The following is a 13,658-nucleotide window of genomic DNA, read 5'->3' as shown; positions in this document are numbered from 1 at the left end:
GTCTGTTTAAAATACTCGGACACCCATGCATACCCCACAAGACATGCCACCAGAGATCTGTTCACAGTCCCCAAGTCCACAACAGACTATGATGGGAGGTGCACAGTACTACATAAAGCCATGACTACATGGAATTCTATTCCACATCAGGTAGCTGATTCAAGCAGTAGAATCAGATTTTTAAAAAACAGGTAAAAATGGTACAACTGCCTTAATTCTGCCGGACACCCCAATGGGGATCCATAATAAAAACAAATACAAATGCAGTGACGAGTGCTAAAACTGTTGCCCCGTAATAAAGCACAGTGGGTTATGATGAACTACATCTAACGGCTTTAACGAAGTAGCAACTGCATTTCGCCACACGCGCAATAACATCTGCTGATCACGTGTATGTGACCAATACGATTTGATCTGATATGACGTCTCCATGGTCTAGGACCGATGGGAACGTGGACTGAATAATCTGCTTTCTCCTATTTATCGAGAGGCAGGACATATTTCCATACAAGAAGCCCATTTTTTTTATTGTAGTCTTAACGAACTGGTCGAGATGCTTTTTTTCCCCATCTATCCAGATGCCCAGATACTTGAAAACAGGGACACACTCAATATGGACACCATCCAAAGTACATATGCTTAAATCATCAGAGTTATTTTTATGCGCTCTAGAGAACAACATACTTTTTTTTTAACCTGGATTCAATACGAATTTCAGGTCAATAAAGTTTTTCTGTAATACAATGAAGGCAGACTGTAGTTTAGATAGAGCCTGGTCAACCATGGGGGCAATGACATATACAACAGTATCATCGGCATACAAGTGCAGTCAATTTTGTTAATGTAAACAGTAAAAAGTATGGAACCCAAAATCGACCCCATGCGGGACACCTTTGGTAATATCCAGGAAACCTGATTTAACACCATCAGAGAACATTGAGTTCTCTCTGTCAAGTCATTTTTTTAATAGTCACAGTTACTGGTCTAGGCCAATTGAGGAAAGCCTATGAATTAGCAGTGAGTGATCAACAGTATCAAAAGCCTTTGACAGGTCATTGAAGACGGCATCTCAATGTTGCCTTTTATCCACACAATTATCCACATCATTTATAAATAGGGATGCAGCAGATACGCTCTGAGCAACTCCCTAGCAACGTGTGAAAAACAGTTAGCTTGTTAGCTATCCAGCTGAGTTATCAGGAGAAAAGTTGTCTTCTGATGTTGTATTCTTAGTCCGTCTTCCTTTATCTTTTAATTTTCCATTGACCAACATGATTTCCCCCCCAAAAAAATCATTGCAGTTGTGCAGTTATATGGCTACTGCAATAGCTGTGTCCAAAATAACACAGGTACAGTCACGTTTGTTCCTGCAGGGTGAATGTTAGATTATACTGCACGATTCAGTAATTGTGTAGTACAGGGGTAGGCAATCCTCTTCCTGGAGGGCCGCAGGTACTACAGGATTTTGTTCCAACTAGGCACCACACCTGACCAACTGAGCTAATTGATCAGTTCAGTTATTGCCTAAATTCAACACACCTGTCCTTCCAGGTCGGTTAAATGAAAAACATCAATCACCTGCGTCACTCCAGGATCAGGGTTGCCTAACCTCTGGTGTAGTGGTTATGTCCTAACTCTGGTTATTTTGCAGTTATACTGCAATTGCTGCTTTCAAAAGAACCATTATACTGCGAATACTGTAACTGCAGTTTCACAATTGCAATTAGTTACAAGTTGATGTCACAGCCAATTCTTTGTTGCAATTATTGTCAGTTTTACTCTCAACTGTTTCAGTTGCCAGCTCTACTTAAGTAGATTTACAATCAAATACTTTTAGACTTTTACTCAAGTAGTATTTTACAGGGTGACTTTCACTTTTACTTGAGCCATTTTTATTTAAGGTATCTTTACTTTTACTCAAGTATAACAATTAGGTGCTTTTTCCACACGTATTATTGATATACATTACTTCGGTCTAGATAATTACATTTGAGTAATTTAGCAAACACTTTTCTACAGGCTACAGATGCTTACAATCATAATATTTCTGCAGTGTCCATATGTACAGAATCGCTGCCTCTTTCCTACTGCTGGTAGGACAATCATGCCCCTGATCTCTGTATCTGTGTTCTCAACAAATAACACATTATCTAACGCCTACATTATTCCTCTATCATGCTGCAATGTTCCTCTGACCCTGAAAATCAAAGGACACAATCTAGGCTGTTTAAAAGGCTGCACTGGAAAATCTTAATTTAATTTCTTAATTTCTGACAAAATATTCAACTACTAGTCCAAACAATTATTTCCTGCCCCCAACCATCACATTAGACCTGTAAATATCTAAGAAGGACTGGGATTACTCAAGTCACTAGTGTCATTCCAGACGACTAAAATGCAGACGTGCAGAAAACATGAACTAATGATTGAATGCCATTGTCATCTTCAGTGCAGTCTGACATCAGATCACAATATCATATGGATGCAGTTACTGACATGTTAAACACTTATCCAGGTATTGTGAGATTTAGTGTGCGACTGCAGTCATTGTGTTAATATTTAGTCTCTCTCTTTCCACAGTTCTCTGTGCTTCCCAGCAAACAGTCCAGTCTGAGACTCAGCAGGTGAAAGGCATCGTGGGACAGTCTTTCTCTTTTCAAGAGAGGGTGATCAAGACTGGCAATTTACTTTATGAAGACCTTGACAGTATTCCAAATGTGTACCCTGGTAAAGAAGGCAAAATCACCCTTGAGAAGAGATTTGAAAACCGCCTCCGTTTGAACAATGTTACAAAATACTTCACTCTGTCAGACCTTCAGATAGACGATGCTGGGGTTTATACTGTTGAGAATACAGACGAAGAGAAAAAAACAACCATATTTGAGCTCACTGTATACAGTAAGTATTTGTGTGTGTGTGTGTTGTATATTACAAAAACATTTAATATAGGTTCCAATTTCAATGTATTTGTATTTTTTCTTCCAGATGTTGTTTCCAAACCTCAGGTGACAGAGTGTGACAGCAGCTCCTGTAGTGTAGTGTGTTCTGTGGACAATGAAAAAGAGGTGACCTTGACCTTGTACAGGGGAGAGGAAATACTAAACCAGACCAGCAGTCCTGATCTCACCACCGATCTTTCTCTCCATTTGGAGGTAGAGGGAAAGAACTACAACTCCACCTACAGCTGTGTGGCTCACAACCCTGTCAGCAATGAGACAGTTCTTGTCCCAAAATGTTGCAGTGAACATGGTCATCCTAATGATGCAGGTAAGAGACATTTTGAATTAAAACCATCCAGAAAATAGCAATTACCAAGTGAAAGTGAAGTGTAGTTGAGCTCATTCAAAACATATTTTACAAAAATAATTTCCTTCTTTTTTATTTCAGACATGAATGAGAGGACTCTGGGTGTGCTTATTATTGCTGTATTCTGCGTTCTGGTTGTCTCAGGGCTGTTTGGATTTGCAATCTATCTAAGGAAGAGTAGAAATGAACACTCGCAAGGCAGGTATTTATCTGTTACAGGTGTGAGGTCACTCCCCAAAGTCAAAACCTCTTTAGCCTTGTTTTTTTGTGTGTGTGTTTTTTTACAATCAATGGTAGTGTTTTGGAAAAGGTAGGAAATGTTTGCTTGAACACAGGATGCAGGTCAAATATATACTCCACTTCCTCTGCTTGGTCAGACAGTGTCATTATCCCAGACGACGTCTAAATGTTGAAAAAGCAGAAGGCACACACACTCTTGACAATGATTACTTGAAAAGATCATCTCATCTGACACTGTCTTAAAGACTGCAAGCACAGACACTGATTTACATAGTAACAAATGAGTCCTGAGTGTTTACAGAACCTGTCCAGGGGGGGTGAGCATCTGTATGTCTCTGTCAGTTAGTCACACCTCATCTTAGGCCCATATTTACTTTACTTTATGTGTCTTCATAGATTCATCTGAAAGAGTGCAAGTTGACATTGAGTATACAGAGATAACTCCTAAAAAACGAACAGATAACCAGGTTAGTAAAAATGTTACAGGCTCATGTCTACAACTGTATGTAGGCTTTAGCTCTGTGTCAGTGGGTTAATGTGGTCTTGAGTTGCACAGACCACCTGAGTTTGATACCAGGCCTGATGTCATTGCAACCAGTTTTGCCCATCTGATATGGTTGGGTTCCACAATGAGAAGCCACACAGCACATATAGTATATAATAATGCATTTGATCAGTTAACCGTTTCCTTCCTCTGGCACAAAGTTTTATTATAAAGAGGCCTATCATCTTTTTAATTTTTTTTTTTTTTTTACATTTGTTGGTTTCCTACCCCTTTTATCTCCCCTCTCAATTCAATTCATTTCAATTCAAGGGCTTTATTGGCATGGGAAACACATGTTAAATTTGCCAAATCAAGTGAAGTAGATAATAAACAAAAGGGAAATAAACAATCAAATGAACAGTAAACATTACACTCACAGAAGTTCCAAAAGAATAAAGACATTTCAAACGTCATATTATGTATACATGCAACGTTGTAACGATGTCCCTGTCGTTCTCCGTCCCTCCCTCCCCTCCCCTCCCCTCCCTCCCACTCCTTGCCTAGGAGGAGCGAACAGCTATACAAGAACTGAAATGGCTTAGAGACAACCCTGAACTGACATGGGTTTACTATACACTCCAGTTACATCGCAGCGTTGCCAGCGGGGATGTTGACACAGCGACTTTCCATTTTGCTCCTTCATGCTGAGAGGCCAACATGATAACTCATATCCTGGAGAGGACGGTATGTCATAAGGAGGACGTTGAAACAAAATGAAAGTAAAAAAATATTCATCCAGAAAACCTTTTAGAGGCAAAATTGTTATGGGAGAACATTCCCCTGGAACTTTTGCACTGATGTTATAATTTCAGGCTTTCTTTGCAGGTCATTCTGTCAAATAGGGGGCTCGATGACATCCACTGATAATGACCAATTCAATAGCTATGCATTGAGTAATTAGCAGGATCAGGATAATCTCTCTTTTCAAGTGCCTTTTATCCCAAATCCCAATGTACAGTTGAGGTTAAAAAAAATGGAACCTCTTTTAATACATTTCACTAGTGTGTTTGCTATGCTACTGCTGGGCCAAAGTTTATTTTCAGTTCTGCCTGTTCTGTTGTTTAAAATGTAGGTGCCTCCCCTGTATCGTTTTATAGCTGGTCATTGTTTAGCTTGCCAGTGGATAGCAGCTGTGTACATAATTTAAAAAGAGCAGGTGTTTGAGATAAAACCACCTACTCCTTAGAAGCTAAGGCTGTTAGGCTTCTTTAGAAACAAAAGTTCCAAAGATAAATGTTTTCCTTTCACCGTGTATGTTGTATTGAAACATTTCTGAGGGGAAGATTTTCCGTTTTTCTGTTTGATCTTGAGTGACATTTTATCGCTTTTCGCAAAATTGCTGGGATAAATGGTACCTTTTAATTTAGCTCATTTCCTTTATTATGGACCATTTATTGATTGCCCCAATCTATGTAGCACATCAAACCTTAATTAGATATTTGATGGTGTAGCTACATTATTTATGGCCTGTATGTGTCCCATATATGCAGTTGAAGTCGGAAGTTTACATACACTTAGGTTGGAGTCATTAAAACTTTTTCAACCACTCCATACATTTCTTGTTAACAAACTATAGTTTTGGCAAGTCGGTTAGGACATCTACTTTGTGCATGACACAAGTCATTTTTCATCGACAACTGTTTACAGACAGATTATTTCACTTATAACTCACTGTATCACTTATAACTTATAACTCATTGAAAATTCCAGAAAATTCCAGAAAAAGCTTCTGATAGGCTAATTGACATAATTTGAGATAATTGGACGTGTACTTGTGGATGTATTTCAAGGCCTACCTTCAAACTCAGTGCCTCTATGCTTGACATCATGGGAAAATAAAAAAAAATCTGCCAAGACCTCTGGTTCATCCTTGGGAGCAATTTCCAAACGCCTGAAGGTACCATGTTTATCTGTACAAACAATAGTACGCAAGTATAAACACCATGGGACCACGCAGCTGTCATACCGCTCAGGAATGAGACATGTTCTGTCTCCTAGAGATGAATGTACTTTAGTGCAAAAAGTTCAAATCAATCCCAGAACAACAGCAAAGGACCTTGTGAAGATGCTGGAGGAAACAGGTACAAAAGCATCTATATCCACAGTAAAACGAGTCCTACACCGACATAACCTGAAAGGCCGCTCAGCAAGGATGAAGCCACTGCTCCAAAACCGCTATAAACTGCACATGGGGACAAAGATCGTACTTTTTGGAGAAATGTCCTCTGATCTGATTAAACAAAAATAGAACTGTTTGGCCGTGATGACCATCGTTATGTTTCGAGGAAAAAGGGGGAGGCTTGCAAGCCGAAAAACACCATCCCAACCGTGAATCACGCGGGTGGCAGCATCATGTTGTGGGGGTGCTTTGCTGCAGGAGGGACTGGTGCACTTCACAAAATAGATGGCATCATGAGGGAGGTCATTTATGTGGATATTTTGAAGCAACATCTCAAGACATCAGTCAGGAAGTTAAAGCTTGGTCGCAAATGGGTCTTTCAAATGGACAACGACCCTAAGCATACTTCCAAAGTTGTGGCAAAATGGCTTAAAACCCTTGTGTTGTCTTAAGGGTAAAAAAATGACCCGCCACTATGTTTAACAGCAGAGAAAAACCCCTAAATTATATTTTTTCTACTTGAAATTGGATGTCTTTTCCTAGAGTGACCCCAACATTAGAAAAAGCAAAACATCACCTTTATTCATATTTCCATGAAAGCTGTAGACCACCAGGGTACAAAAATTGTCTTAGGGTCATTTTTGACCCGGCAGTTCTAAAATCATTTACACACCACAAAAACCACAAACACACACACACACACACACACACACACACACACACACACACACACACACACACACACACACACATACACACACACACACACACACACACACTTGAGATTGTGTGCTACTGATTGAACTCAGCCAGCAGCTCCTGAAGAGGAAGATCCCCATGATTGGGTACAGTTAGAAAGAACAAGCCTGAGCTCCCCCCTGCACTCCTCGCATCAAGGGGGAGAGAGGCCTTCTCATCAAAGTTTTCCTTCACCCCCACCACCACTCTAGTTTCTTACCTCCCAAAGAGGAACAAGAATATGGTCCTCCAGAGCACACTGCACAAAACGGCTGAGATCAGTGATCGTGAGGATAGGAAGCCAGCCATCATCGTGGACTACAAACACAATAAAGGAGGCATGGACAACCTGGACAAGGTGATTTAAACTTACAGCTGGAGGATGACTGCCCACTGGCCCCTGGTCATCTTCCATAACATCATTGTGTCCTCATACAATGCCTTCGTGATATGGAACAAGATCAACCCTACCTGGATGCCTGATAAGTGGAACAAGAGGAGGGTGTTCCTGGAGCAGCTGGGAAAGGCACTTGTAACCCCACACATTCAACGCTTGTGAAAGCTGTTCAGGGGGCTGAATCTTATTTTTTTAATCTTTATTTAACTAGGCAAGTCAGTTAAGAACAAATTCTTATTTTTAATGACGGTCTAGGAACAATGGGTTAACTGCCTGTTCAGGGGCAGAACGACAGATTTGTACCTTGTCAGCTCGGGGATTTGAACTTGCAACCTTCCGGTTACTAGTCCAACACTCTAACCACCTGCCTTACATTGCACTCCATGAGGAGCCTACGTGGCAGGCTGACTACCTGTTACGCGAGTGCAGCAAGAAGCCTGATCCACCTGAGGATGCAGCTGGAGCAGGCAAGAGGAGGAGATGCCAATTCTGTCCCCCAAAGAAGGACTGTAAAACAAATACTATGTGCTGCACTTGTGAAAAATACATCTGCAAAGTCCATGCACACACACTTGCATACTGTCCTACATGTGCTAATTAGAGCTGATTGAGTTATGTTCTTCACGTTTTTATTTTGTATCTTATTTTATTGTTATTTATGGTTGTTGTTTATACATCTTGTGGGTGTCGTCAATGGTCCACAAAATGGGAGAAGACTAGTATTTTGTAGTTGAATTCCTCATTGTACAGTATATAGGGTTTAATAGAGGGGTTATGGACAACAAAGTCAAGGTATTGGTGTGGACATCACAAAGCCCTGACCCCAATCCTATTGAACATTTGTGGGCAGAACTGAAAAGGCGTGTGCGAGCAAGGAGGCCTACTAGCCTGATTCAGTTACACTCCGTCAGGAGGAATGTGCCAGAATTCACCCAACTTATTGTGGGAAGCTTGTGGAAGGCTACCCGAAATGTTAAACAAGTTAAACAATTTACAGGCAATGCTACCAAATACTAATTGAGTGTATGTAAACTTCTGACCCACTTGGAATGTGATGAAAGAAATACAAGCTGAAATAATTCATTCTCCCTACTATTATTCTGACATTTCACCCTCTTAAAATAAAGTGGTGATCCTAACTAACCTAAGACAGGGCATTTTTACTAGGATTAAATGTCAGGAATTGTGAAAAGTTTAAACGTATTTGGCTGGTGTATGTAAACTTCCGACTTCAACAGTAAAAACTGTAAACTGTCAATCTCTTTTTGCTGTCTGTATACCAATGGTGTAAATGTGAATATACAAACATAGTTCATAAAAAGTAATATCAGCATTGCACCTGAGATGTTAAGGAATTAAAGCAGATTAGTATAATTAGTCTGTTTAACTGTGGAGGCATTACCTTTTGCTTTTGCACAATGTAGCGCAGTCCTCACAATAAAGAAAATCAACCATCCACAATAATTACCAAATTACATCTCTCATGTGCCCAGTCAAAACTGTTCGCTGCTCTGGCCCCCCAATGGTGGAACAAACTCCCTCACGACGCCAGGACAGCGGAGTCAATCACCACCTTCCGGAGACACCTGAAACCCCACCTCTTTCAGGAATACCTAGGATAGGATAAAGTAATCCTTCTCACCCCCCCCCTTTAAAAGATTTAGATGCACTATTGTAAAGTGGCTGTTCCACTGGATGTCTTAAGGTGAACGCACCAATTTGTAAGTCGCTCTGGATAAGAGCGTCTGCTAAATGACTTAAATGTAAATGTAAATGTAAATGTAATGTGTGAATCTACTATATATATACGGTATTTGATTGGCTTCCCAAGTGGCACAGCGGTCTAAGGCACTGGATCAGTACAGACACGGGATCATTCCCAGACTGTGTCGCAGCTGGCCGTGGCCGGGAGACCCATGAGGCGGCGCACAATTGGACCAGTCTCATCCTGGGTTAGGGGAGGGTTTGGCCGGCCGGGATGTCCTTGTTCCATCGCGCTCTAGCGAGTCTTTGTGGTGTACTGTGTGCATTAACGCTGACTTCACATACAATACAAGTCAAAAGTTCAGATACACCTACTCATTCAAGGGCGTTTCTTTATTTTGATTATTTTCTACATTGTAGAATAATTGTGAAGACATCAAAACTATGAAATAACACATACGGAATCATGTTTTAACCCAAAAAAGTGTTAAACTAATATATTTTATATTTGAGATCCTTCAGATTATCCACCCTTTTTCTTGATGCCAGCTTTGCCCACTCTTGGACCACGCTGTGCTTCAGGCTTGGTTTTGCTGAGGTGCAGCAGTGGCCTGAAGGTAGAAACCTGTCTCTCAACTTCGGAATTGCATTGATGTCAGTAGAGTCATGTTAGTAACTTGCCCTATGTTTGACAGCCATACTTCAGGATAGTCAGACAGGGCAGACAGGGCATCTCCAGAAGAAGATTGAGGCGCTTTACCTCAGTGTGAAACCGAGGAATCACTCCCTCTACCGTTTGACAGGTAAGGCCCAACAACAATATGACCTCAAACACATTATTCATCAAGCAGTACAACTGATTTGTGAAATACAATACATGATTCATATACATCAGACCATGTTTCTGATAAAATATAGGCATGACCTATGTTATTAATTGATGTAAACATTTAATTAAACTGTGAAATTACGTGACCTTAAACAGCAGTTGATGCTTCGTACTCTCTTTGTTTGTGCCTCTCTTGTAGCTCTATAACTTACAGTCATGTAATATATGAGATTATAAACTGAGTGGTTCGAGCACCGAATGCTGATTGGCTGACAGACGTGGTATATCAGACCGTACACCACGTGTATGACAAAACATATTTTTTTACTGCCCTAATTATGTTGGTAATCAGTTTTATAAAAGCAATACGGCATCTCGGGGGTTTGTGGTATATTTCCAATATACCACGTCTAAAGGGCTGTATCCAGACACTTCCTATTGTGTCGTGCATTAGAACAGCCCTTAGCCGTGGTATATTGGCCATATAACACACCCCCTCGGCCCTTAATGTTTAAATCTACAGTCCATCTAATCACCCTTTTTTATTCAGATGGCAACAAGAGGAGGCATCAGATTCTGAGAAATTGTTGAGGACAAGGCGGCCTTGACAGCTGCCATTGCTCAACTTCGTGAGTAGCAGGCAGAGTTTAGGCTCCCCACAGTGGACGAGCTGCTCAATACCGACAAATATGTGTGGCCATGGGAGAGACTTGGCAACAGTAAGTATATGACTGCAGAAGGTATCTATTGTGGTTTCATTTTTTATCTTCAGCATAGGTTGCAATCATTGCTGTTGTTCTGTTATATACCTCTGTGAGTTTACATCTCATCTGTGGTATCACCACAGGCAACAGCCAGCTTACCATCAAAAAGGAAATATTCGACAGACTGATGTTGGTGAACAGACTGCAGGAGGATCCTGGAGCAGGAGATGAACAGTAGCGGGAACACTGAAGGCACTGTCCCTACAGCTGCAAGATCAGAGTAAGTTGAGGTTTATACTATTTGTGGATTGAACTTTTTGTCGCATTTAATGGTATCAGACTGTTCTTCTTTAAAAAGGAAATGTCTGTCACATAGAGAAGAGCGAGAGACAAGTGGTTGAGGATACAGGTAGTGGGCTTCACGTAAAAAGTCAATGTGGTCAGAACAGTAAATGAGATGGGGAAGATGGTTGAGAACGCTGTGAATGTCTTAATAATGATACTGTTATAGCGTGAGAAGAAAAAAGCTGTGGGTTATGAGGGTGTCGCAGTTGTCATAGTGTCACAGTTGAGTGTCTGAACGTGGTGAGCTGTTCTTGTTCTGGTTAAAAACACTCCCGTAGAACAAGAAAAGAGACGTCTTTAGTGCCATTAGTACATCTGAATTAACTGACTTAACCACTACATGGTTTAACTAGCTAACAGAACCCTCTCAAAATAGGTTTCTAACCTCAAGGGTCTGGTTAAAGGATAAATAAATACTATATTTATCTCTAATTGGTAATATCATTTTCATAAGTGTGTTTTTCTAGAGATGTTGTAATGAGTCAATATAAACACTGTTTACTGGCAACATATCTATGTTCCATTCAAAGAAGCCTAGTATTTACCAAATGTCGTGTATGTGAGTGACTGCCTTGGATGTCAAAATGATTGTGGTATTAATTTCAAGATTTTAAAGGTTCAAGATTTACAATATTTCATAGTGTTAAAAGTTATACTTACTTACTCAGTCCTCTTATTCCCACGTGGGACATTAAGCTGCAACAATCTTCTTCTGGAGTCTGTCTTTGACCACAGCTTGTGCCGTCTGTCCCATGACCATTAAAGACCCATCTACATCCAGCTCAGCAGCCACCACTGTCTGTCGCCATGTCATTTGTGTCCGGTGTATCTTATAAAAGTTATAGTTCACCCTATTACATAAATGTGTCCGTTGTTGTCTTACCTCGGTCTTGTCCTGATTCCAAGGCGTCTACTCCACAATTTCTTATAAATCACAAACTACAGGCTCTTCTCCGAAAATGAATAGGAAAAAAAATACTATACAATATCCTTAAAATAATGTCACAAAAGTTGAGAACCAATCAGAATGCAGATGAAACCTGTCTGTCCTGCTATCTTTCACAAATGTGTCAGTTCAGGCGTTACAAGAATGTATTTAACGAGCTGTGAGGAATGTGAAGAATAAATGAACGTGTCTGTGACAAAGCTTATCTAGGTAGACATATTTGCTCGACATGCATGTTATTTAAGAGTAAAAGTAATCAATAATAATACATTTCATTTTTACCCTGCTTTCAGTTAAAAACAATCTCAAAGTGCTAAAAAGTAGGGATATTCTTACTATTGAGTGTACTGTAACTGATTTCAATTAGCTATTTTTGGTTTAAAAAAAAACATTGTTCTCTGATAATATAAGGCTAATGTGGAACCAACTTATGGAGATGGGAGGTTGATAGTGTTGGTTTAGGTAGTTTAGTTCTTACAGGCCCCGATTCAGACTGAGATAAATTGACAAAAAATTGGCTTAAGTATATTTTGTGGGGCTTAAGTCCATATTAAATCAACTTGTCTCAAGTCTGAATAGGGCCCCCAGTGCCTAGTGTATAATTCACCACATCCTTGCACAGTTTTCACATTTTTTTCTCCACTGATCTACACAACCAACAACACATTTTCAAACTAAACAAAATGTCCCAATACTTTTGGTCCCCTAAGATGGGGGAACTATGACCAAGAAGTGCTGTAATTCCTAAACGGTTCACCCAATATGGATGAAAATACCCTCAACTTAAAGCTGACAGTCTGCACACACACACACACAAAACACGCCCTGTTCAAATGGATCATTATTGTGTCACCTGGTCAAATTGTTCACAAAGCAGGATGGTGAATCCTTCACAAACATACAATATCCATTAAATAAATGCACGTCGCTACACCCGCAATAATATCTGCTAAATATGTGCATGTGACCAATAAAATAAAATGTTATTTGATGTAAAAAAATATATTTAAAAAAATGTTTAATCAAGAATGATTAGGGAGTGTTCCTGGCGGTTTTCTCTCTCTCCTCCCCTCTCTATCTCTCCCCCCTCTCTCGCTCTCCCCCTCTCTCTCCTCCTTCTCTCTCTCTCTCTCTCTCTCTCTCTCTGTTCTCTGCCTCGAAATGGAATGCTCATCCACCATCACTCAACAATTATCTGGGCTAGAAAGAATGCACACAGGATAAGTTCATCAATAACAGTCTTTTGAGAGACAAATTAAAGGTGTTACCTTTGATGCGGTTTCATCATATTGAAAAACACTGCAAAGACTCCTGGCTACACCACCAAGGATAGAATAACAGGATAATATCTCCCTCCATGCCCCTCCTCTTTTTTATGTTGTTTGTGAAAAGCAAATACAGCTGTAGATGGAGTTGTAGTTGTCTCACAAATTTAAACTCCACCCACCCGGCCAATGGGATATCTTAAACTAACAACGTCAATGTCTGGGCTCTCTTGTCGAGTATCTCAGACTATGTCTTGTTATTTGTAGATGATTTAGTGGAACCAGTTGGATGATTGTATGGACTGTAGGCTACAATGCTGTTTTCTCAAAGAAAAAAACTGAAGGTGACGCTGCTACATCTCTTTGGTGTGTGCCCCTTGATTATTGTGACTGTGGTTGTGGAGACTTTGAGACTAGACACAGCTGTGTTAATATCATGTGTGACACCTTTAGACATTTTTCCATGTGATACAGAAACGTCATGTATATATATAGGTAAGCTATACATGTAGGCTTATTAG

At 40.2% G+C, this 13,658-nt stretch overlaps 2 protein-coding genes across 2 annotated transcripts in view; both read left to right on the top strand.

The window, feature by feature from the left end:
* Positions 1-859: 859 nt before the first annotated feature.
* On the top strand, positions 860-3,952 carry LOC135573887 (SLAM family member 5-like). The gene is made up of 5 exons (XM_065024092.1): positions 860-896; positions 2,581-2,898; positions 2,986-3,267; positions 3,388-3,508; positions 3,943-3,952. The coding sequence occupies exons 1-5, from the start codon at positions 860-862 to the stop codon at positions 3,950-3,952; spliced, it is 768 nt and encodes a 255-aa protein (XP_064880164.1).
* A 3,236-nt stretch (positions 3,953-7,188) lies between these two features.
* The window catches only part of LOC135573886 (uncharacterized), a 36,449-nt gene continuing 29,979 nt past the window's right edge, over positions 7,189-13,658 (top strand). Inside the window, exons 1-2 of the mRNA XM_065024090.1 lie at positions 7,189-7,305; positions 7,736-7,811. Coding sequence (XP_064880162.1) covers positions 7,189-7,305; positions 7,736-7,811 — 193 coding nt within the window. The remainder of the gene's footprint in view (positions 7,306-7,735; positions 7,812-13,658) is intronic.

This window comes from Oncorhynchus nerka, linkage group LG11, assembly GCF_034236695.1.
Source record: "Oncorhynchus nerka isolate Pitt River linkage group LG11, Oner_Uvic_2.0, whole genome shotgun sequence".
NCBI lineage: Eukaryota > Metazoa > Chordata > Actinopteri > Salmoniformes > Salmonidae > Oncorhynchus > Oncorhynchus nerka.
This window is presented reverse-complemented; position numbering and strand designations above follow the sequence as displayed.

Bases quoted from the DNA above. Each gene is read 5' to 3' on its own strand.
- LOC135573887 (XM_065024092.1), top strand. From the start codon at position 860: ATGGAACCCAAAATCGACCCCATGCGGGACACCTTTG. The intron at 897-2,580 runs GTAATATCCAGG...CTCTTTCCACAG, and splicing joins CCCCATGCGGGACACCTTTG to TTCTCTGTGCTTCCCAGCAA. The intron at 2,899-2,985 runs GTAAGTATTTGT...TTTTTCTTCCAG, and splicing joins ATTTGAGCTCACTGTATACA to ATGTTGTTTCCAAACCTCAG.